General features: G+C 42.7%; 2 protein-coding genes across 3 annotated transcripts in view; one reads left to right on the forward strand and one right to left on the reverse strand.

Annotated features, from left to right (window-relative positions):
- The window catches only part of LOC310954611 (transcription factor IIIB 90 kDa subunit-like), a 115,851-nt gene that overhangs the window by 9,172 nt on the left and 81,645 nt on the right, over positions 1 to 25,034 (forward strand). The window contains exons 4-7 of the mRNA XM_083924184.1: positions 2,048 to 2,221; positions 7,348 to 7,379; positions 13,658 to 13,730; positions 23,599 to 23,748. Of these exons, the coding sequence (XP_083780310.1) occupies positions 2,048 to 2,221; positions 7,348 to 7,379; positions 13,658 to 13,730; positions 23,599 to 23,748 (429 nt within the window). The remainder of the gene's footprint in view (positions 1 to 2,047; positions 2,222 to 7,347; positions 7,380 to 13,657; positions 13,731 to 23,598; positions 23,749 to 25,034) is intronic.
- LOC310954612 (BTB/POZ domain-containing protein 6-B-like) lies at positions 14,317 to 24,874 on the reverse strand. Of its 2 annotated transcripts, XM_083924186.1 has the most exons (7): positions 24,744 to 24,874; positions 24,304 to 24,646; positions 23,568 to 23,737; positions 18,213 to 19,302; positions 17,074 to 17,164; positions 16,724 to 16,842; positions 14,317 to 16,254 (listed from the first exon to the last, which is right to left on the reverse strand). In XM_083924186.1, exons 4-7 carry the CDS (start codon positions 18,617 to 18,619, stop codon positions 15,222 to 15,224), a joined length of 1,650 nt encoding a protein of 549 aa, XP_083780312.1. In that variant the 5' UTR covers positions 18,620 to 19,302; positions 23,568 to 23,737; positions 24,304 to 24,646; positions 24,744 to 24,874; the 3' UTR covers positions 14,317 to 15,221. The 2 variants fall into 2 exon arrangements, with proteins under 2 accessions (XP_083780312.1, XP_083780311.1); XM_083924185.1 differs by having other exon boundaries at positions 23,568 to 24,646.

Below are 25,034 nucleotides of genomic sequence, written 5' to 3' on the forward strand. Positions count from 1 at the left end.
CTTTTTTTTGTCCTCCCCACATTTTCCCCTGCGGCCGTCTGCACCACCACCTCCACCTCCTCATCTGTCTCACTGCTCACTGATTCATATCTGGGAGCACAAACCCCACCTATTCCTTGTGTTGGTCAACAATTTATCACCGCGTGTGTGCGTGTGTGCCTGCATGCGTGACAATTTTATGGTTCTGTAATATTAACAGTGACTCGACTGTGTGATGTGAAGAGTCGCTGGTAGTTGTTTAGCTGTGTGCCTGTTGGTGTAAACATCTCCCCAGATACTTTGATCCGATCCTGCGAGGAGGTTTAAATGCCACTTTGCTTCAGGCTGCCCCAGTTTTCTGCTCATGTAAATGTTCTCAGGTGTTATTTCTTTAGAGGCTATTAAGGAAACACTCGCTGCTTTTTGGGTTGGAGCTGTGGAGTCACGTAAAGGGCAATAAACTAAGATTGTGTTTGTTTTATAATAATAACAGCTGCAGCAGCGCAGAGTCTCTTCCCTACTTATCACCTGTGACACAAACGTTTTAGAAAAGTCAGGAGAGCAGTGAACTGTTTTTGTTGACAGTAACCACTTCAAACATTATTATATATTATATTCATTTTTGGGGTTTTCTTCTTGTTCATCATTATATCATGATCATAGACCTATTCTGAGACAATGGGTCCCTGGGCACAGACATTTCAGAGGCCCCCCACTCTGTCTGCATAGGAACAGGACACCCACATGCAAATGCATCTTTTTGTGGTGTTTTTTCATTTATTTTTTTTAGTCATGTTGCTTCTTTTTGTGTTGGTTTTGCATCTATTTAAAGACATTTTGCATCTTTTTGTGTTTGTTCTATTCTATCTATTTATATCTATTTTTAGACATTTTACGTTTCTGTGTCGTCGTTTTGTTTCTCTCTATCTAATTTTAATAATTTTGAGTCTTTGTTAATATTTTTTGTCTCTATGTGGTCGTTTTGTGTCTATTTTTATTCATTTAGCATCTCTTTTTTTTGTCTCTTTGTGGTCATATTTGGTCATTTTGTTTTGCTCTGTGGTCATTTTACGTTTACTATTTACTATTTTTCTAATTTTAATCATTTTGATTCTATGTCATCATTTTTTGTGTATACTCGCGGCCACTTAGCATTTCTTTGTGATCATTTTTCAGCAACATTGATGAGTCAAGGTCTTTGACCTTATGGGCCCTTGACCTGTGCCGCGTAGGCCTGTTCAGTAATCCATCCATCATCATGATCAGTAATATCAAAATTAAATCAAGCAGAACTGAACATGCTGTTTTCTTTCTTAACCTTGGAATCAAAGTCACTACAAGATAGAGCCACAAATACTAAGACATTCTCTGGTTTCAGCCTCTTAAATGTGAATTTATAGGCCTTTTGTGACAGAAAACTGAATATATTTGAGCTCCGGACAAAACAAGACATTTGAGGACATTACCCTTGGCTTAAGGAAACACCGACCAACATTTATTTAGACTAAACAACTAGTCTATTAATTGAGAAAATAATGAACAAATTAATCGACAAAGAAAATGGTTGCAGCCATTCAGCACACGTACTTTCAGGTGTAGCAGCTGGAGACTCAAGAAAAAAAAAGAGTTAGTGTGTGTGTGTGTGTGTGTGTGTGTGTGTGTGCGCGTGCAGCATACTTGCATGTTTGTGTTTGTAATGGAACCCTCGCTCTTGTCTCCAGGCATGTGTTGACGTGTTTGCAGACTGTAATGTTTTTGTGCCTCGTAATAACGTGTGTTCTGGTCTCTGCAGTGAAAACCGGTTTATGTTGTGATCACACACCACATTATGTCACATCAGAGGATAATGACACCTTTATTCTGTACGCAAGAAACTAAAATTACAGTTGTGGATCTTGTGGGTAAATCTGAGCCCTTCACTGAGCTTTCTCCTTTAATCTGCATCTCTTTTCTGCATTAATGATAAAAGCAGACGGGATGCTTCATGTTTGTACGTGTTTTAATAACAAAACGGTCGCCATGTGTCTGTGAGCTGACATGCTTTTTGTTTACTGGTGTGTCTCTACAGCGCGAAACAACATCAACACTCTGGGCCACCAGCTGCAGATGAACAAGCACTGTCTGGACACGGCCCTGAACTTCTACAAAATGGCACTCACGAAACACCTGACCCGCGGAAGAAAGACCTCCCACGTCATCGCCGCATGTCTCTACCTGGTCTGCCGCACCGAGGGAACGCCACGTATCCTTTCTGTTCCTTTTCTTTATTGGGAAATGTTTTGAAAATGTACTTTCATTATAGAGTTTAGATGTTTTGGCAACCAAAACTACATCAATCTGTTTAGAAATCGCTCTTTATAACTGAAAATGCCTCACAATCATCAATGTTTTCTACGTAATCAAAAGTTCTACAGGTGATTGTCTGTTTCCATGGTAACAGTGCTGACAGAAACTGCTAATAGCTGATATTTTCCTGAGAGCAGACTCACCAAAATGTAAATAAATATAGGTGTAGCCCACAGCTGATTGATACTTCCTGTTTATGTCACCCAAAGCATGATGGGAACTATAGTCCCAAATGCACATCTCAAAAGAAAATAACAAACAGGGTTGACGGTTAGGATTGGTATACCGTATTTTTTGGATTATAAATCGCAGTTCTTTTCATAGTTTGGCCGGGGGTGCGACTTATACTCTGGAGCGACTTATGTATGAAATTATTAACACATTACCGTAAAATATCAAATAATAGCCTGGACTATTATTTATCTCAGTCACGTAAGAGACTAGGCCTGTAACAGCAATCGTCACACACACACGTCAACCAATCAAAATTCAGCGGGGGCGGCTCATGGCAGAAGTGCACTGTGAAAAAAAAGATGCTACCTGCTAATGCTTGCAATACTATCCAGCTGCAGACCTGGAGCACAAGCCCCTCACTTGTCACAAGCCCCTTGCTTGACGGAAGTGACGCAAAGTGAGGGGCTTGTGCTCTGGGTCTGCAGCTGGATGCTACTCAATGCTTGAGCTAAGCGGCGCATTGTCTACCTTTGGAGTTGGCGGAGTTGTTCAGAAGTGACACCGAGGAAGAAGAGTTCATTGGATTTAGTGATTAGGAATGACAGAGTGTTTGGTAAACGTATAGCATGTTCTATTTGTTATAGTTATGTGAATGACTCTTACCGTAATATGTTACGTTAACATACCAGGCACGTTCTCAGCTCGTTGTTTATGCGTCATATAACATACACTTATTCAGCCTGTTGTTTTCTATTCTATTTTTATTTTAAATTGCCTTTCAAGATGAAATGTCCGTTTCTTGGTGTTGGATTTTTTCATTCATTCATCTTCAACCGCTTATCCTGGGGTCGGGGTCGCGGGGGTGCTGGGTGTTGGATTTTATCAAATAAATTTCCCCCAAAAATGCGACTTATACTCGAGTGCGACTTATATTTGTTTTTTTCCTTCTTTATTACTCATTTTCGGCTGGTGAGACTTATACTCCGGAGCTACTTTTAATCCGAAAAATACGGTATTAGTTTCTTTTGATGCGGTCACTAAAAAAAGCCTTCAGTGCCGTTCTCTTCTTTCAATGAAGAAACTCTCCAATTCTGATGTAACATATCGCTTTTACAGCATCTACACTTACCTCTTTAGGAGCGGCTGCCTCTGGTGTCATCTATTCTCACGCGTTCTTGTGTTATGGCGAGATTTCAGCTGCTGTACAAGGTAAATAAACATGGGGAAAGATGGGGGGGAAACACAAACACACAAAATGTGCAGAAACAGCATCTAAGTGAGCGTAGATACACAGAAAATCCACCCCATCAAACCCCACTCTGAAGTGAAAAACCTAAAGCAGCTTCCAGGTTCTGCGTGTGGACTGTGTGTCAGTCTGATTAAATGCTGGGTAACAAAAAATCACCTCTGAAAGGAAACCTAATCAAAGACCTCCAAACATGAAGAGCTGCACCTTTTTTAAATTATTTGATCGCATGCCTCAATAGCTGAGGAGACAAAAGTTGCATGTTAAATTTGCCAACGTGCATCTAAAACTGACGGAGGGCGGCACAACAAAGTCTGCAGGATACTTTTGATGTGAGGCAGCGGAGGAGGCCGGGCCGCCCGTCACTGCCTTTCTTAATGTTTCATAATCTGCTAACGACAGCTTATTGAAGTCGAGAGCGATGTGTCATCATCGGGATAATGGGACTTTTAGGTTCATGCTTTTTTCACGAGCAGGGCGGCTCTTTGGTTTTTGTGCTGTTGTCGGTTTACTCCTGACTCACGTCGCCTCCGAGGATGAGCGTGTTATGTAACGACAGGCGCAGCCCGGCCGGGATAAGTTTACCTAGGAGGGTGTAATGCCTTCCTGCTGCATTGTTTACCGGCTTTTTTCTTCTGTTTGTGTGTGTGTGTGTGTGTGTTTGTGTCAGTGCAGGCCTGTCTTGTTTCTGCATGTTTTGTGAGGAGTGAGGGCCGGGGTAAAAATAGCTCTGCTCACTTCATTTCTCCACAGCTGGGTGAGTCTGTAATGTTGTCGCAGGGGAGGATCGGGACAAAGACGAAAGGAAAGAAGGAGAACAGAGTGTAAAAAGGAAACATCCGCCTAAATCTGGAGTGTGACTTAAGGAGGACAGAGATTTCACATCCTTGCTTTGCTTCCCCCCTTTTTTGTACTTCCGACCTTCCTTCCACCTTCATCGAACCTCCCTTTTCCTTCCTCCTCTTCAGAGAGGGAAGTTATCAAATCAGAACAGAAAAGTCATCAATCATGTTCACTGTCCGGCTGTGGCAGTCACCGTGCAGAGACTTGATGAAGACTTCACACGTAATTTGTTGATGCGGTTGGTCTGTCAATTTAAGCACCTTTTTTTTTTTTTTTTTTTTTTTACTGCAAACCTGAAATGATCTAGGCATTAACCGGCGTGCTGTATGTGAGAACCATAGACTGTATGAAAAATGGATGTAGCATACCCGTCGGGGTCTGTTCTCTCAAATTGATCGAGTCCTGCCTACGGGAGCTGCCATCTTGTCAGACTTTGACTCCTCCTCATTTCCTCTGACTAAAAAAAATGTATGTGACGTTGGGGGGGGATACGTCCATCTGGCTGACGTTTACCTCCGAGGAGAAGTGAGGGCCAGAGGCTAGCTTTCACTCAAGAGGCCACGCCCCTAATTATTCATAAACTTGAACCTTCAATAAAATAAAAACTATTGTGGCACAAAAAAAGTCACCCCCCTCAGTGTTGTCATGGAGATGTGACCTAAACATACAGACTAGAATGTTTTTTGTACCAGGCCTTTAACAGGTTTAATGATGCTGTGAAAATGGCCTGTTTAACATGGGGGTCAATAAGAAACTGCTCTATTATGAAACCTGCCCCTGCTGGCCACTCCCTAAACTTTGGCACTTCCTTATTGGATCAACCAGGAAGTTGCTGTTGTGGAGACTTGGTGAGACTGTGCGATTCAGTCCGATCCCAAGCATTTAATCTCAGGCACTCATTCTCAGATCAAGATCCCCCCCAAAAATCCGGTGTATCCCCAAGACCTAAACTTATAAAAAAAATAACCATGAAATTCCCACGATTTGAGAGCGAGGGAATCGCTGGGACACATTTTTCAGGTTTAAGGTTCACAAGAAGAGAGAGAAAGCAGCATCTGATCCGTTCTATTTTAATCAGGGAAATTAATTCACATATCACAGCATTTTTAGGAATTTTCCTCTGCTGATTGGCGATCCACTGAAAAAAGAGTCCCTTATCTTATTTTGACTGCTGTAAATGCAGCATGTGCTTCAGGTTCAACATCCAAGTCCTCTGGATATTCACACGTTGGGATCGTCCTTCCTGTTGCACCAGACCAAGGTGTAAACAGTTCCCCCTCCCAGTGGTCCCAGATGTGTTGAAGGACCTGCTGTCATTTATTTAGTGATTTAAGGGAGTGTCCTGTAATCTCCAGACGGCGTGCGCTGGGATTATGTTTTTCATCCGCACCACTGCTAATTCCGTTGTGAGGCCTTTTTTTTTTTATTGAGAGGAAAGCCCCTGTTAATCCACCCTGACAGCGCAGAGACAGGTGCACCTGTCTCCATGGAGACCGGCGTTGTGGCCGGTCATTGGGAGGAGAGTGTGTGTGTGTGTGTGTGTGTGTGTGTGTGTGTGTGTGTGTGTGTGTGTGTGTGTGTGTGTGTGTGTGTGTGTGTGTGTGTGTGTGTGTGTGTGTGTGTGTGTGTGTGTGTGTGTGTGTGTGTGTGTGTGTGTGTGTGTGTGTGTGTGTGTGTGTGTGTGTGTGTGTGTGTGTGTGTGTGTGTGTGTGTGTGTGTGTGTGTGTGTGTGTGTGTGTGTGTGTGTGTGTGTGTGTGTGTGTGTGTGTGTGTGTGTGTGTGTGTGTGTGTGTGTGTGGTCACAGCAGGGGAGGCTCAGTCCGTCAGTATATATAGCCGTCTGGTCGGTGACACTTCAGTGTTTTATTGGATTTACTGTCACAGCTGCCTGAGCTCAGCGTCTTTCACTTATTTCATCATCAGCGTCCACTGTACAGGTGCAAAGTCATAAAATTAAAAATATTCAAGTGTTTTTTAGATGATACAACTATTGAGAAGATGGTGGAAGTAGCTGGATTCAGATACCTCCAATTATGATACAACCGACCTGCCAGAGCAGCCACTTCCTGTCTGTCGTTCGTGGTCGTTTTGACTCTTAGATCCTAAACTTCAGTATTTCATTAATGCTGCAGATAAAGAGAGATTGTATTAATCATTCCCACATGACCGGGGCTGCAACTATTATTTTCTCGATTAATCAATTAGTCGTTTCATCTATAAAGTGTCAGATATTTATGGGAAATGTCCTCAAATGTCTCGTTTGGTCCACAACTCAAATGCATAAAGTTCACTCTGATCGAAGAGGAAAGAAGCCAGAAAATCTTCACATTTAAGAAGCTGGGATCAGACAATTTTGGATGTTTTTTTCCTTTCAAAAGTGACTCAAAATTGATTTGATTATTAAAATAGTTGTGTGGCGTAGACGTTGTCTCGCCGTCTCTCCCCATTCTGTGGCTGGTTCCCCCACTGAGGTGAAAATCGGATCAATGGAATCCAGGCTGCAGAACACAGTGAAATGCAATATCTGTGTACCCAGCCTAAGTTATTTTGAGTCTATTTACAGTACAGTAGTGTGTTTGCATTGAAAAAGTAAACTTTTAGGTTGTTTGTCGTGTGATTTGAGTCTGTCGTCAAAAAACAGAAAACTAAATGGACTTTATATGTTAGCTACCTTTCTGTTTTTCATGCTTCTGTCCCCAAAAGAACTAAATGATTAGAAACTATTTTTGAAAACTTCTTCCTTAACCCTTTCCTGTCAGACATGCTGCTGGACCTCAGTGACATCCTGCAGGTAAGATTCAGGAGCTGTAATTGACGATTAGCATTTCATTATCCATTTAATCTGCAAGTTTTATTTACTTACACCATTTTTATACTTCCATATTATGGATGTGATATGAATGGTATCATACGTATATACAGAGAATGAATGCAACTTTATTTCCCTTTTATTGTCTAGTTTAACATTTTTTCATAACGGAAACAGAACTTTTAAAGTAGATTTATTTCATCATTTTATGGATCGTGCAGACTCGCAGGTTACCGCTGCCAGCATTTTAAGCAGTACTGGAGGACAACGTCAATTTATTTTCTGGATTTATCATAAAATTTTTAGATTTTTTTTTTTTTATCGTCATTGATCCATAAATCTAGAAGCGAAACTCAAAATAACTTCTCCAAAGTCTTTCATTCTCCCCTTTAATGTGCGCTGATGCCCACCCTGTTACAGCAGCAGCCACTTAAATGCACACTGCTACCGCTCACCACAAATCCCATAATGCATCTCTGTCTAACCGTTCGGTCCTGCAGTCATCTTGCGTTCAGACTTTCCCCCGTGTAATTAAACCGGAGTCGTGTGTGTGTGTGTGTGTAGGTGTGTCTCTGCGTGTATAAATTTAGAAAGCTCTCCATTTGTCTGCATATTTAATGGCAGTCGATTCGCAGTGAGTCAGGGGTGTGGTGGTGGTGGTGGAGCTGCAGGAGGAGGTGGTGGTGGTGGGACATTTCTCACAGTCACAGCTGGTCAGGGGCTTTTATTTTTATGTACCCAGCTGTCCCGAAGGAGCCGGTCGCCCCTCCCCCACCGTCAACACCCGGCGTGAGGAGGCTGGGAGTGGATTTTGGGTGGGTGGGTGGGGTTGTGGGGTTATTAATGTTCAGCATTTAGGCCGCTCCTGCTGATCCACTCCCAGACCACTTCTCTGCATTGTTTGAATGAACGGCGAGCTTTGGAGTCCGTCTGTGCTGCGCCGCAAAGTGAATCACATAGAAAAAGCATACTGGCTCGGGGGTGGATCAATACTGGCCGCTGCTAATGCTATGAGCTTCCCAGATTCTTTTCTCCGTTCGATCACATACTCCGAATGTTTTCCACATACGATGCATATCTGCGCACACATGGCAGAGTCTGGTGCAACAGGTGCTTTTGGAAAAGCGAGCATGCAGATGATCCTGCAGTCTGTCAGGGGTCTCCTCAGGCCAGCGCAAGCATTTTCTCTGTGTGAAATCTCTTTTATTAAAAGTCTAGACAGTGTACAGAGTCCTCTCCTCCCAATGGAAAGTCATTAGTTCTTAATTTTCCATCATATTTGCACCACCAGTGACTCCTGATTAAGTCGGTTATGTTCAGATAGTCTGTCTCATTTTGGGTCCGGTTCTGTGCAGGTAAAACACCGGGATTTGTGAGGTTTTTTGGTGGATTTGTTTGTTTACTCCGTCTTTCCTCCCGTAAACATGGTCCCAATGTTCCATGTTGCAACACTGATTGATTGTCTCAGTGTCAGAAGGTTCAGACGCACCGTCTCCATGCAGCTTTCCGTGTGTTAGGGGATATTCTCTTCAGCATCAGAAACGGAAGAGACTTTAACAGCAATGTTTCTGTTATGTATCTGTATATGTTTTTTTCTTCTTTTTTTTAAGGGTTGGGGCCAGGGACACATTAAGTTAACCCCAATCCCAACCGTTCACCATTTCTGGTTGGTTTTGGAGTTGATTTGTTTCAGAATTGCCTGCCTTTTGAGCTTATCAATTCTTCTTACCAATGCCAGCATGTTTTCTAACAGTTGATGACGTCAAACTTGCAACAAGAAGGAGTCGGGGTGGAGAGGAAGAAACGGTCCACAGTGTTTTTAATTTCAGTGTGACTTATAGTTCAGTAAAGTCTTTTCTTGTCATCCACTCGAGTGGCTAGAATTGGAAGAAGCCGATTTTTTTTTTACATTTTTCAGTCTTTAAAGAGATTTAGAAAGGATTCAGCTTTGATACCAGATTCAGATTTCCGAAAACTAAACCCTCAACCTACATCTCAATCACTTCACAGGAACCCACTTTAAATCATTTGTCTGAGCAAAACCCAGAATGAATCCTTGTAATATTTACGCACAACATCTGTGCACGACGACGAAGCGTTCCGACAGCATTTGATGCAGAAAAGTTTCAGGCTGCACGGCCGATCCTATAGTATATTACGCAAGATAACACTCTCAGTAGATGGAAAAGGATTACAGCTCCTGAACTTAAAAAGCAAAGTTTTGACACTGCCAGGTTTTCATCTGGCAAATAGCAGCTTCAGATTCTCCTGAGTGTCTTCACCGTCTTCTTCAGACTTGCTGACAGCAGCTGTTTTTGCCTCTGTAGTTTCTGTCTTGAGCAGTAGAGTTGTTGACTGGAGCTCTCCGTCACACCGGTCCCATCAGGAATCCTTTAATTGAAAGCTCTTCCCTCCACCTGTCGAGACCCGGGCCGTGAAGTGTCGAGTAACCGCGCAGTGTTTTGGATCGGAGAGCGCTTTTGAGTTTTTGACCCCTCGACCCGGAAAGTTTCACTTAGCGCTGCACTGGAGACGGGGGATTATGTTCTCCTCGGGACAGGGTCTCCGTTTCACCTACAAGCTGCTCCGCCGTCGGCACTTCAAAGAGATGATTCAATTAAATTTAAAGACGTGGGCTCAGCGCTCTGTCTCAAATTCAGCCATTTGTGCGCGGTTGACAAAAACTCTGGCGCGCTGCATGAAATCACAGATATTTGATACACGTGAGGTAAAGTTAGATGGATAATAAAATATGCAAAGTGTATATAATGGCTTTTTCTTACGGTTAAATGAAACACTTTGACTTTGTGTCTTATTTTTGCAGTTATTCTTACCTTTTATGATATTGTTGCAGTCACCAAAGTAAATACCTAGATCTGGGAACAAAGACCATCACTAAAACATGCGTTATTTGCACTAAGCACCCTTGGTTTTGCAATAATTTGCAAGATGCATTTGGAAACACTGCCTCCATATCAGATCTCATTAATTAGCGTGGTGCGTACAGTGTTTTTATTACTGACAGGGATGACAAAACTACAAAAAGGGCACTTTAGACCGTTTTTATTACGCTGATGTTTAATGTAAGTGTTCATTTTTCTGGTAAGTTTAGTTTCGATGAGTTATTTGATGCTACAAAAAAACGGGTGAATTGTTACGATTGACAGCTGTTAATGACTCGCAATCGGTCGATTGATCACGACTGAGCAGACTCTAACTTTACAACACGGCGGCGCCATAACCAGGATATCTTGGCTTCACTTTTGTACAGCGGGAGGAAGTGAAGTGGTGTCGTTCATCTTTATATTCAGTCTGCGGTTTAAACCTGCATTATTATTATTATGATTAGTTTTGCATCTTGGGAGCCGAGCAACAAGCAGAAAATTCAACATACAATAAAACACACAGTTTAAATTGTTCTTTTAGCCTTGTTTTGGTCTCCACCACCTCCTGAGGGAAATGGCCGACTCTTAAGCTGCTAAATGCTCCACTGTCTCTTAACTGTGTCTGTCTGCTGTTTGCTGCTGAGCACCAGTGGCTTTATTGGAGCTTGTTTTTTCATTACAGCAGCTGCCTGCTGCGTCTGGAAGTAAAGACGATGAGAGTGCCGAGACCGAACCCAAACATTTAACCCCTTTACGTGCAGCATCCGCTTATATTCCTCACAAAAGTGGACAAAATCTACATTTATTTATTAAAGTTAAGTGAAAAAATATTTCAAATAGCTCTCCGTCAGACGACACCAGGGTCACGTCTGTAACCAAAGGGAGTCCAGTACAGGAAGTGTTTTATTTTGGGACTTGTACTTGACGCTAGTTATGGACGCTCCGTAGATGATCCATGGTAAATATAAGACTACGGAATAGTGCAGCTTTAAGAAGATGATTTGCTCCGGAGAGTCTTGACTCTCGTCCTGCTGCTCCCACTTCCTCCACCTCCACCACCATTTCTGCATTTTGTGTATGAACTCCCTCGCTGGAATCCACTTCCCAGAATAGCAGAGGGAGCATCTGCGTCCCCGCCCGACTCCAGAGGGGGCTGAGAGCGAGAGTCCGTCTGTCTGCTCCCCCTCCTCGCCCCCTCGGCCCTGGAGGTCTGCAGAGTCAGTCTGGAAGGAATGAGGGCGATGTGACCCGAGTTCACGACCTGATCCTGCAGCTTTCACTGCCCCCGTCTGCTTCAGCTCTCAGCACCAAAAACTTAATTCTGGGGCTGTAATGCTGCTAATTTGTGAAGGATGTGATAGATGTGCAGCCCTGCGGCTTTGTTATTCAACAGGATTCATCATCACATCCTTTTAGTTCGGGTGGGGGGAGGCCAGAATTTATTGCCCAGCCTTCTGGAGGTGTGGAGGGTAAAATACAATAAAACATCTGTGAGGGGAGGTGCCAGCGTGATAAACCCCGATGACACACTCTCCCTCGTCCTCCACCCACAGCCTACAACAAACCGGGCTTCTAGTTCAACAGGATGCTTAAAATCTTTTATCTCACAATATCTCAAGTTTAGGCCCCTATTTTGAGGGATAAATGCATGTTTTTCAACTAAATTTCTTGAACACAGCAGTGGTGGAACATGATTTCGAACAAGTTATCTGCCTTAGAATGCATTAGTCTTTAATTTACAAGAGTCTTTCATGTTTTCTGCTGCAGGCGGTATTATTTTATGTCTGATTGCAGGCTGCCTTTCTTCAGATTGATGGACGTGGTCCTTCAGATCAGAACTGAGCCCACAGCAGCGGTCTGCTCTTCAGAAATAACAGACCGTAGAATGCCGAAATTGACCAATCAGAATTGAGCAGAACGGAGGTTTATTTTACAGCTGACGTCATCAAAAACATGTTGGCGATGGAAGCGGTGCTTTCCCCCAGCCATGCAGAAGAGTCGTAGAAGTTTAAACACTGAATCAAAACTGTTGCCAACATCAAAATGTTTGGTTGTCAGAATCGATATTCCAGATTCTGTTTAATTACTTCCAACCGAATGCATCCAGAGTTGCTCATACTGACTTGCGTAAGTGGTTGGCGTAGATCAGATGTATTTACGAGGACACCGACATGTTCTGTTGGTGGTTTCAACAGCTGCGGCCCAGTTAACACGGTCAACCTTTAAATCAGTGGTGGTCAACAGCCCACCACTGATTTAAAGCTGTGCTCTGTACACTGTCAGAAAACAACTTGCTTATCTATTAACTTAATAGATAAGCATTTGACGTTCTGTACGTGACCACGGATAACATAAACATTTAGTGACATTTCTTGCTGGTGTACACGCCAGGTTTCACCCCCAAATCCGTGTAAATGTCTGTCCACTGCATGAATACTGAGCTACTTGTTAATGTCGTCTGTCCACTCACTGAAGGCACACAGACCTGGAAGTCAATATTTGTCAAAGTCAGTTTCTTTCAGTAGGATTCCTAGAAATCTTTGCAGGTTAATGTATTTAAGTAGATAACTATGCTTACACACTTCAAACTGGTAAAGGGTCTATTAAATAGAATAACGCTCATTTGCAGCTCCAGACTTAAAATTAACTTAAAAGTTCGAGACTAACTTCTCTGGTTTGAGACGCTCATGTTCACAAACACTGACTGACTCCATGGCCTTTCCAAGGCCATGGAAATAACGTATTGAAGGTTTTCTCCTTTTAATAACTGAATAAAAATGCCATCTTTTTTTATGATCCTGGCAGTGAAAAGAGAGTTAATACTGTCCAAACACACAGTGTATTCTGTTACAGATCTGTAATTTAGTTACAGGAAATCGATCTGAAGGAAGGGAAGAGTGTAGGAGGCGACTGAGTGGCGTTAATAGAAGGAGCTGTGTATGAGGGGCATAAATCCCTTCAAATGGCCCACAGCTCAGCTTTTAATCACACATATTGCAGTGAAACGTTCGGTGACCTTCAGGTCGATTATGTAACCAGAGAACACTTAACCTGCTGGTGACGCAACAGTCTTATTTCCTACTCTTAACAGTCCGTTTGGTCCCTCAGACACACCAGTCACCGTCAATCATATGCAACATCTTTGTGAGGTCTTAATTTCAGTCCGATGCTCAAGCTGTAACTCTGTAAGTGGCTTTAAATGGTCCTAATGGCTCCTGGAGTCACTCAGGACATGCAGGATCACGTAAACATCCAAATCCAGTTAGAAATTCAGGCTGAACTGGAAGCACAAGGTTTTTCTCCACTTTACTACACTTTACTCTTTTTACTCTTCCCCGTTCATCACACTCTTAAAATCATTGCTCTCCTCTACAGGTGAACGTCTACGTACTGGGAAGAACCTTCCTCGTACTGTCCAGAGAACTGTGCATCAACGCCCCCGCTATAGGTACACACTTCACTTATCTTCACTTTGAAAGACTTTGTTGTGTTACACTCTTTTGAGTTGAGTCAGCTCTCGTCAAGCACCATTTGGCTTTTATAAATATGGTTGCAACTACTGATTATCGATTCATCTATGAATAATTTGACCAATTACAGAGTAATCATTTATTCTATATCTCACCAGAAAATAGTGAAGAATTATTCCTACAATGTCACCAACCCCAAAGTATTGAATTAACAATGACATGACTCTTAAAGAAGCATTTGGCATATTTTCTTGATCAATGACTTTAAAAGTACTCCAGGGATTTAACATTTGCACTTCCAAATGGTTGGAGAACTCGAAAGAGTCATAGAGATGAAAAGAGACTGTTTGAATCATATGAAAGTCACCCTGCTGCAGCTGATTCATACAGTCTCTCCACAGATATCCCAGAAAGACAATTTTAGTATAAAACAGTTTTTTTTAAATACTTGAATTATACCCAGCCCTACTTAATACTGTCATATTCTGTAAACATAATAATAGAATCATGTAAAGCCGGCTCTATTCGGTGCAATGAGAGCTAGTCTGCTGACAGACATATTTAAGTTCCTTTACTAGTTTTAATGTAGGTTTGCTGTAGGATACAGGCGAAGCTTATTAGTGAAAATGAACAAAACCTTCATGAAAAGGATCTGGACAAGAACGCCAAATGACTTTTTAAAAAAGTTTTGATTATAACAATTACTCTAAAAAGATGCTGTTGCCCAGGGGCCCAGTGAGTAGTCCACCCACAGCTACAAGAACCTTGTGTTCTCATAAACACCCAGGTGAAGTTCACAGTGCAGTAACCAGAGGGCGCTGCAGTCCCTTGTATCCCCTCACTCCCCTCACCCATAATGATGGGACATCAGTAGCTTCAATCACATTATAACCTTTATGTTTTATCATCAGGTGTATAATCATTCTTGTACAGAACACATCTGGTCATTTAACAGCATCCAGCTGTTAACAGTTCAATTGTATTTTACAAAAAAGACACGTTTCTGAGGCGGCCCTCTGAAGTGCAAAACAACTCTGTTTTTGACAATTTCTACCTTTTTTTGCATTTAGAATCATAACACTACATAAAGTTTGCTCTTTGTGTAACATTGCTGCTCAGACTATAGTAACAACATTGTATATAGACTTGCAATTAAACTATTTTGAAGCAGTCCTTACTTGTTCCAGTTGTGGCGCTCAGCTTGATAACCACAAATCACTGTATTAATGTTGTTTCCACGGCAGCCACAGCCTTTAAACACAGGCATCAGAGCAAATAATGTTAACCCAGTTTTTAAATAAAAAAATAACATTAAATTAAATAAGATAAAACTGCTCCTTGACTTTTAGAATCGTCTCTCAAAGAACTAACCAGGCCATTTAGTGTGACATTTGTCGAGTGTCTTTAATGCTACATTACTTTGAAGGCTGGGAGGAAAAACTAATTTTCCATCAGCAGTCCAGAGCAGCTCATGCATAGAACACAAGCTCTGGGATCTGTCCTCCCTGTACTCCGGTCCCGTTGGTGCTGTCGGAGGAGCACTGGAATTGAAATGTCACCTTCCCACACTGAACCTCCGTCATGCCTTCCTGGCCGAAATAGCTCAGCTCGTTCCCGTCCAGCACGGCGCTCACCGTGTAGAACGCGTCCTGCTCCACCTGAACAGGATGCTCGAACCACACCGGAAACGTACTGCTCGACCCGTCCGACACAAACTTTGTCACGTTCTGCGCCAGGGTCACCCCTTGTCTTTTCAGTTCGATTTTGACGCTGTACTCTGCTTTGCCACCGCTCGACCCGTACAGTCCCAGACCTGCGATAAAGATCCTCTTGTCCACCGCAAACTGAATACTGTCGCACCGGCCGCGGTAGCGCCACTGATTGCTCCGGTAAGCTGAAGACTGGAAGCGATGGCACTTCTGAGGCGCCAAACCCTGCCTTGCAGTCAGAGGGAAGTCCAGATCGGGCTTCTTAGCCGCAGTGTACCACAGGAACAAATTGTGCGTCTCCTCCAGTGTCAGAATATCACATTGCGCCGCCCCATCAGCAAACTCCTCCAGGCTCATGGAGGGGATGCGCACTAAGAACAGCGCCTTGCCTAGGACTTCTCTTTTGTTGCGGGTTGTGGGGCCAAAACCCTGTCTCTTGCACTCTGCTGTGGCCCAGCTCATAACCGCGTCAAACACCACCACCTCTTTGGTGTTGAGCGTCTCCCTCTGCAGGATGATCTCCAGTGTCTGCAGGTCGATCTCACAGAAGCCCTCAGAGCACAGTGCAAGCTCGGCCTGAGCGTCGATCACCTCCCAGCAGCGCTGCGTCAACTCGGGCTCCTCGAACAGACGGCTCTGGGAGAGCAGCACACAGGCATTCTTGGCCTCCAGGCTCGTTTCCAGGAAGGTGACGCAGGCCTTGGCCAGTGCCGGAACGATGTACTTCTTGGCAGCATACAGGGTGGCCAGCACCGTGTCTGCCTCTAGGTCGATCTCATCGCTGTACATGTACCTGGGAAATGGAAAATTACCTTTTAAATCACTGTACATGTGCAGAATTTAACTTACTGACATTGCTGGAGTGTTAGGACCACGTTAACTGACTTTGAGTCCATTGAAAAACTCTGGGAAGTGCTCATTTCCTACAGTGTGTGGTGCTGGCTTAGCCAAATGCTACTGAATAAGCAACAATGGCAAGATATTTATAGCCCTAGTCTGCATATATCCCCCCTCCAAGAAAATTGCCAGGCAGTGGATGAGAGAAAAAAAGGGGAAAAATGTTTCTAGTTGGACAAAGAGGCACTGAGAAAAGCAGCAATTACAGAGCACTGTGCTGCTGCCCTTGCTCTCAGGCGCTCCCAGCATTTTGGCATTCGCCTATGCTTAGCTTTGGATGAGTAATAATATGCTTTGAAGTGACACTGACTGCGCTTGTCATCTCTCCTTCTGGTTGGCCGTGTGAGGGATGGTGAGTGGCTTACTTCAGCAGAATTAGAAAAGCAGCAGGTTCCACATCTGGGATATGGATCTCAGACTCCTCCTCCGCCAGATCGCCGTAAAACATGGCACAGAAGACGGAGCTTCCCACGGCCAGCACATACTGGGAGGGAGGGAGGGAGGAGACAGATGCGTCAGACACACACATGCAACCAGAATCACTCTCAAGTTCAATAAAGTAGCAGGAGTAGCTCTTTTTTCAGTAGCACTGCTGCAGAGATGGACACAACTTCATCTCAAATACATTTAACAAACATTCAGATCTGTCTTTAGTGTTTCTTTTATCACATGATTCAAAAAACTGTTTTTCCAACATGTAAAATGTCTTTTTTACCTTATGTGCTGGAACCTTCTGTGACCCCCCCAAGGGGCCAACAATGAAGTGGACATCGGCCATCAGCTCATTGTTAAACATCAAGGCATTCCTAAAAGCAAAACAGGTTTCAATGAATAAAAGCCTCAATCAAGTATTGTATAACATTAAGTCCTCCCACACTCTTTTTGCCCAGAGACACTGGTTATTTTCATAGGTTTTGGGAGGATAGAGCAACAGCAGACGGGCTGCAGCTAATGATTACTTTTCATTATCAACTCCAAGATACTAAATTTACTACCCAAAAAAGACTAAACAGAATATGCCCATTTAAGAGGCTGGAACCAATGCATTTTGGCTAGTTTTGCTTCAAAATGTCCTTAAATGATTAACTAATCATCCTAATTGCATTCATATTAATCCACTTATTATCACATCTCTGTACAGTAGAGCATGCAACCTGAAATGAATGCTCTTATGCACATTTTAAACATTAAAAACGTTATGTAACTTAGTAGATAGCTGCAGGAATAGTTTCAGAATAAAAGCCACCACTATAGAGTGTGACCAGTGAATCGACCTTACAGCACTTTATCTCCTTTTTTATTACCCTCATATTAACACAGTGGTAGAATGGCCTGCCGTTACTTCGTGATCTTGATGTACTTTATGGTCATTTATATCTCCTGACATCCTCACAGGGACTTTTTTTAAACCTATATTTAGGAATATTTACTCCAGTTTTCCCTGCAGATTGAGGCATCATTTGGACAGGGTTCGTAGGGGTGCTGGACATCTTTAAAGTGCTTTGCTATTGAAGACAGTGCTTGATATGTAGCTTATACTGGCTGGCGTATAAGATATAAAAACAGAGAAAGGAAGATCTCCATATTTTAGAGACTGGAAACAGTATTTTCTGACACTTGCATGAAAAAAATACTGTGGACGATTAACGGATAATCAAAAACAGTTTGTTTATAGCACAATTACATCCGGTTTAATGTGCTGAACATGTAAAACAATCAGAATACTGAATAAAATGTATGCACTGTATACAAATATGTGGTTTGCCACAGCTGTAAAGGTGCTGCAAAATGCTTTTAAAGTGCTTGGATTTGACTTTGGAAAGGGTGTTAGGAGCCCTGTGTGGATGCATGTACCTCTCTCTCAGTGTGGGGTGGCTGCACTGCCAGCTCGGTGGGTCTATGTTGTTGTTGTTGATGTTCTGCTGGGTGGTCGGGGTTGTCGCCCCGCTGCTGCCGCCGCTACTGCTGGCCTGGCTCACACGCACCTCCTTGGACTTCTCCGCGTCCGCTACCGTAGTGCCGTTGGACAGCAGGTTGGTGTTGTTGGCGGGGTACAACTCCGCAGCCATCTTCTCCTCCTCCTCTTCCTTCTGCTGCTTCTTCTTCTTGCTGCTCGTCAGGGACAGAGTCAGGATCTCATAACACAGCGGCAGCCTGCTGACCTTCTTGGACTTTTTCAGTGTTTCGGGAAGTAGGAGCAGATAAGTCAAACACCTCATGATCCGGCCATGATGGAGCAACCTGCAGTCTGCCGTTGGCATCGGCACAAGCTGTAACTGATCCCCTCTCAATATCCGTGTGTGTTGAATCAGTAGCTTTGGCACTCTATGGACAAACTCGGCGTAAAATGCAACCTTTTTCTCCGAGTGAAATTCGGCTCCTACGACGCCGCTTTTAAGCGAAGTTTACGCGACAACATGTAAAATAGTCCGTTTTCCTCCTCCGCGTCCAACGTTCCAACTTCGCTCGCGAGCACTTCTTTTCCTCCCGTTCCCCCAGCGGTCACCTCATCCTCTCCGGACCGAGAAAACGTCCACGAACCGTCGCTTGTTTTCCCTTTTTTTTCTCTCCAGTGAGTGGGTAATCCGGGAGCTGGTGTTCAAGTCCTTTTTTTGAATATTTATTTTTCTCCACTCCCCCCCCTCTACGTTAATCCTCAGCGATATAAGTCCCTTCTTTTCTCCGGACCGACTGTCGACAGTTACGGTTGTCCCGCTGCGACCGTACACATCCGAGCTGAACCGTCATATGTCGGGAGTTTTTATGGTCTGCTCCATTTTTTTCCTCCTTCGTCGTGATCTCCTCGGACGCCCAGGGCTCGCTGAGGACCAATCAGCTTCGCGCATGGCGGTGACGTCTGGAGAGCCGAAGCACCTCCCTCCCCCCAGCAGCTCCGCAGTCAGAGTGCGTCACCGGGCTCAAACCGCTCCGCCTCTCGTTGTGGCTGATTAGACCCCGGTGGAAAGATAAAAATAAAATTAAAAAAGAAGGTCACTTTAAATATGAGCCTCCAGTAACAGCACAGCATTGAGGGGAAATAACCCAGAAACGTGGTGCACTTTATTATAGCAAAGGTTGCAATATTTCTATTTATTTTTTATTGTACAATCAAAAAGGCATACATCATATTCAAGATAACACAAGTTATATACAATACAAACAGAGAAAGTGTCATCAATAACAGATGAAGAAAATAAAGAATAAAAAAGATATACTAGACAAAGCTTAATAATAATAAATAAATTAGAATAAAATGTAATACTAAAATAAACTAAAAATCTGTGGTCAGTGAGATAATAAGGTACACAGATATTCATACAGATGTAGGGCTTTTTCAATTTTACATATTTATTTTGTATGGTGTCATCTCACTTATAAATGCATTAAAAATAGGAATCATCAAAACAGGAACATTTGTGTACTTTGATATAATAATGAGATTATTGTTGCAAGGTAGCAATGATACATTGAAAAAATATACTTTTACAAGTTACAGTACTGAATTCAGAATCACACTTGAGTAAAGGCACAGAAATATTAGCATCCCGACACACTTAAAGTAAGAGAGTAAAAACACTCATTATGTACAATTATAATAAATCATAATCCAAATGTTAATTATTTGTTATATTACTCAGCAAAGTATCAAATAAATGTTGTGGAGTAAAAAGTACGATATTTCCTAAGGAGCATAAAATAGAAATACTAGTACAAGTTAATGAGTAAACTTACACTCTGACCCCACTTTGTGCTCTCCTCTATACAGAGGAAAAGTGTAATCATATGTGATAAGATGGAGAGACTGTGACACTCAGCTAATTCCTTGTTAATGCTTTTATTCATTCCTTAAAACACTGCCCTTATAGAACTCATCATTTTAATGACAATACTGCAGAATACAAGGGGGTGACATTACAAAGACCTGCAAAAAGAGAGGAGGAAGCTTTGTTTCTTAATTAAAGCATTTCACAGAGTTGATTTCCAATAGGTCAGGCGGTCGCTAACAAGTGACCAGAGTAGATTACAAACATTATCACAGGAGCAAAACCGTTTGGAAGCCAGTTGCTGCCAACGTTAGCTTTTTACTTACTGCAATCACGCTTAAAAAATCGTAAAAAGTGGTGTTCATTTGTCTTCCACAGAGCTGGGTCTGTCTGACGTTCCTGCCTGTTAAAGGGAAGGTTTTCGTTGCCACCGTACTCTACGGGGGAATCGTTGGGTCTATGTAAATCATAAATAAGTCATAGAGTGTGGTCTTTACCTACTCTGTAAAGTGTCCTGTCCTACTGTAAATAAAATTGAATTGAATTCGTGAAGATTATCTTGTGAACAAAACCTGTAGGTATCATCACAGACCGACGTACTCTCATGAACAGGGATATTGTACAAAAAGTTCTGCACTGAAATTAGGTTTGATTTGTATTAAAATGGTGAATGGAAGTTGACCACGAGAAGGCGACGGACTGGAAGTGGAGCGGTTAGGTTGTTGGCAACGTTTTAACCTGCAAGCGATTTGTCGTCTTATACCAAGTCTGCTGCCTTTAATACGTGGAATACACATGAAATTCATATGTTGAAAAAATGCACAAATTGCTGCATGGTACTTTTCGTTGTTACATGTCTGAAAAATGCATGAGAACAGCCTGCGGACGCACCACAGAGCTTATTTTCGACAACGATCCAAAATCCAATGGAAAAATCCCATTGGCTTCTTGTCAAGGGCAGGGGGGTGATGCTGGGGCGACCGAGTCATATTGTGAATATTAATACGGCGTCGGTGGAGCTTGATATTATTCGATGATCTAAAACATCATCAGTGTTCAGTCAGGTTGGGATGAGTGAGGCATTTTCTCTCCCTCACTGCTCGAGTCTGTTTAGAGAAAAAAGGAAACTCTGAAAAAGATTTCCACATATATAAAAAATAGACCAGAATATATTGCAGCTCCGAGTTCATTTTGGAGCTTTTCTTTTTTTAGAGAAGGGGCGCAACTTCCCCGTAGCGGAGTGATAACACATTAATGCTATACAAGCATCCCTTGCTCCGACATCTGATTGAAAGTAGCGAGATCGCGGCCCTTCTCTGGGGGTGGTCGAAGTAATTTCGGGGGGAATGTGGGGAACAGAAGTGGAAGTAGGCGAGGAAGGGTGAGAGGAAAGTGGGTACACGGGGAAAAAAAGTAAACTACAGCACTCCATCACAGAATGACTCCTGGGCTGTTTGGGCATCGCAGATTGATTATATTCGACAGTGAAAGAGGATTGGAGGTGGATTTTATTCTCCTTAAACAGCCGCTTTTTCTTTTTTCCCCCTTTTTATATGGGGATCTTGCCTGGCCGAGCGTTTACGGACTCTCCGGTGAAACTTGGAGCATTGATGGCAAACTCTGCAGACATATCATTACATGGTGCGGAGGGGGGAGACGGGATCAGCCTGGATCTTATTACCAGCTGGCTCTACCAGCTTTCCACTGGACTGCTCTTTAAATGCAGCCACTGACTGCAAAGATATTTGACTCTGCTGTCATAGCCAGGGCACCAAAACTCTACTTTTTGTTTCCCAGCTACAGTGGAAAGGCGATTCCTCCCTAATTTTTGTATTTAAATTTGATTTCTTTGCATGGTAAGAACATTTTTAGAATCATTAAAAAAAGTCAAACTGGCCACCTGCCAGTTGGTTTTCATGGCAAAAGCAGGTGGTTCTGATAGTTTCCTCCTCTTCAGCTGCAGTATTTTCCATAAATTTTATGATCTGGTACACTAAGCAAGTATCTCAGTAGATATTTGAGAAGCAAAAAGGCCTGTGATTGGACGGCTGCCCGTTCAAATCCTTTCGCCAGCTGCGAAAATCTGGACAGAGACAGTGAATGAGAAACTGGCTGCTTCGAGGTGCACTTGAGCTAAATGCTAATCCTCCAGTTTCCAGTGGAGCTAATTAGCAGCCAGCAGTAGGAGACTGTTTTTTACCAGGAAGCTCACAGGTGCCAGTAACTTTCAATCTGCGTGAATTCAAAGCAGACAAACTCCATTTTCTTTGGTTGTGAACCAGTGGGAAAAACTGAGGTTGCAGCTTTGGTTCGTTTGCTGTTCAGACGACAAACACACAGGCTCTTTATTGGGCCGAGTTTTGGATGTGAGATTTTTTTGTTTGGTCAAACAGATACCAGTCCCTGAAACTTGAGCAGGATGGGCTTGGACGCTGTCTTTGCAATGATTTATCCTCACACACGAGAAAAAAAAGGACTTAACCCTGAAACTCTGTGGTGTGCTCCAGTTGCTTCACATTTCATAATGGAGTTCTGTTTAAAACAAGCTCTAGATCAGGGTCTGGCAACATTTTTGATATGAAGCGCCTTTTTTACAGTTTCTTGTAAATCAGAGGCAGAGTTAGGCGGATGAATGTAAAAGGGTGAAACAGTAGTGAAGCTTCATGAAGCTATGTCAAGCATTTCTCTATTTTCTGAGTCCAAAGATGGCACAACAAATCACCACACCTTTTTTCTTTAAACCAAGAGCTCCATCTCATCTCTTCCCCAAAAAGTTCATTGCTCATTGGTTAAGGTATCTGGACCTTAACTGTGTCATTCACTACTTATATATACTTATAAAATGTCCTCAATATGACACGTTGAACAGCTGTAATTATAGAAAAGGAATATCTCTGACAAGGTTGCACAGTCCCCTAAATTTGGCATTTTGGTAACAGTAAATGTTTGTTTTTCTTTCATCTGCATCTACATCTGTGTCCAAATGTACATTTGTATGTTTTTAATGCTATGGTATGTGTCTTGTATGCACATTTGCTGCACTTGGGAGAAGCCAAAGACACATTTTGTTGGACAATAAAGTCAATCTACAAAAATACAGTGGATTTATTTTTTTTGAAATGTACTAAAGTAGTTTACGAGTCAATACTGAAAATGCCCAAACTGCCATATTTCTCAGCGTTTGAAGAAATATTTCTTCTGCATCCTGATTTATTCCAAGTAACATTCACTTCTCCTCTGGCCATTTCTTTCCACCCAGGTTCAATTGATTTATACAAGAAAGTTTTTGAGTTTCACTGTTAAATAACAGACAAACAAAAAGGTCTAAAAACATCACCTACTTTTCAGCGTTTACCCGAAGGACCAAATGCTCCAGATTTTGGAGGAATAACAGCATTTACAAGATCACACACACTCTGTAACTCTTCCTTTGTGATCGACTGACCTTAAACAAACTCTTTTCCTGTCTCCACCAGACCCGTGCCTGTACATTCCCCGCTTCGCCCAGCTGCTGGAGTTTGGGGAGAAGAACCATGACGTGTCCATGACGGCGATGAGACTGGTGCAGAGGATGAAGAGGGACTGGATGCACACGGGACGAAGGCCGTCAGGACTCTGTGGAGCAGGTAACCATTGGTCGCACCTGTGATGCAGGTGCACGTTCCGGAGCATACAAATGATGTGTTCTGAATGTATTTTTTTATGTCCCAAAATGGAGCTTAAGGAGTCTTAAAAAAGTAGTTTCTCGTCTTTTTTATTCTGGCGACACATTTAACTACACTAATGATGCAGCCCCACTTCTGATGGTTCAAGAGCTTCTTTTCATTTTCACTTTTTGAAAGGATTGCATAAGCCTCGTTTTTACTCTAATTGCCTTTTTTAAATGATGAATTTTTCCAAGTGCTTCACTTTGTATTAAGTAAAAAAAAAACTGTTCTCTTTAGCTGAACCCAACTTCTGACCTTCTCTTGTAGGAGGCCAATGAAATGAGAATTTGCTCACACAGATCAATAATGTAACACGGGCACGTGAACCCAAGGGCAAGTGTGCTTTGTCACACCACGAACAGGGAGTGTCGTCCAGGGGCTGCTGACATTCACCTACATCTCTGTGTTTGCTGCTATCTAGGTTGAAAAATGTATTTGGGTGAGGCAAACCTGCCAGCACTTGCCTAAACTCACTTCACTTGGTCTGGTGTTGATTTTCCACCCTGCCCGTCATTGCTCTGTGTGTGTGTTTATGAGAAACAGCTGAGCTCAAAGCTTGCTCTCTCCTCGCTGGCATCACCCTGAATACACTCGGCCTTGATGCGTCACCAGCTGAGACGTCCTGAAATCGAATCACAGGCTGCATCTTTACGCTCGTGGTTTAAATTTTCGTCTTTCTCTGGTCCTCCGCTGCATTGCCTGAATAATTAATTTCTTATCATAAATCATTGAGAAGGATACAGTGAGATGGAAAGAGGAAAACTTTCCTCCCCAAATATGATGCAAATACCACTGATGATGAACCAGAAACATGCATCTGCAAAAAAAAAGAAAAGAAAAAAAGTTAGTAGTACACGAGGTCATGAAGAAAAGTAACAAATAACAAAGTTAAGCTTTTCTTTTTTTGAAGTTACCTGGTTTCAAGTTAACAGCAGTAAAATGTTCTGAGAGTTGTCAGCGGAGCTAAAAGCCATTACTTGAGTCCTAAAGGCTGTTAGAAGTGTGCATGTAGAAGTAGAAGCACGCATCTATCTTTTAACAGGCTCTTGAGCGAGGCAACTCTAATGACGGTTATATAACTGTTCCCCTTCAAGGCTCGCTCTGCAACTCATTGCATAATATTAGTGTTGTTGTTACTTCTTTAGAAAGCTGTGTTCTTGTGAGGGCGGATTGAAGGCCAGGGTGCTCCTGTCCTATCCTGCCGG

This window comes from Echiichthys vipera (assembly GCF_963691815.1).
Source record: "Echiichthys vipera genome assembly, chromosome: 12".
NCBI classification, from domain to species: Eukaryota; Metazoa; Chordata; class Actinopteri; order Perciformes; family Trachinidae; genus Echiichthys; species Echiichthys vipera.

Excerpts from the sequence above, each read along its gene's own strand:
- LOC310954612 (XM_083924186.1), bottom strand. The coding sequence starts at position 18,619 with ATGCCAACGGCAGACTGCAGGTTGCTCCATCATGGCCGGATCATGAGG. Across the intron at positions 17,165-18,212 it reads CACCCCACACTGAGAGAGAG|GAATGCCTTGATGTTTAACA; the intron begins GTACATGCATCC and ends TTTTGCTTTTAG. Across the intron at positions 16,255-16,723 it reads GCTTTTCTAATTCTGCTGAA|GTACATGTACAGCGATGAGA; the intron begins GTAAGCCACTCA and ends TCCATTTCCCAG.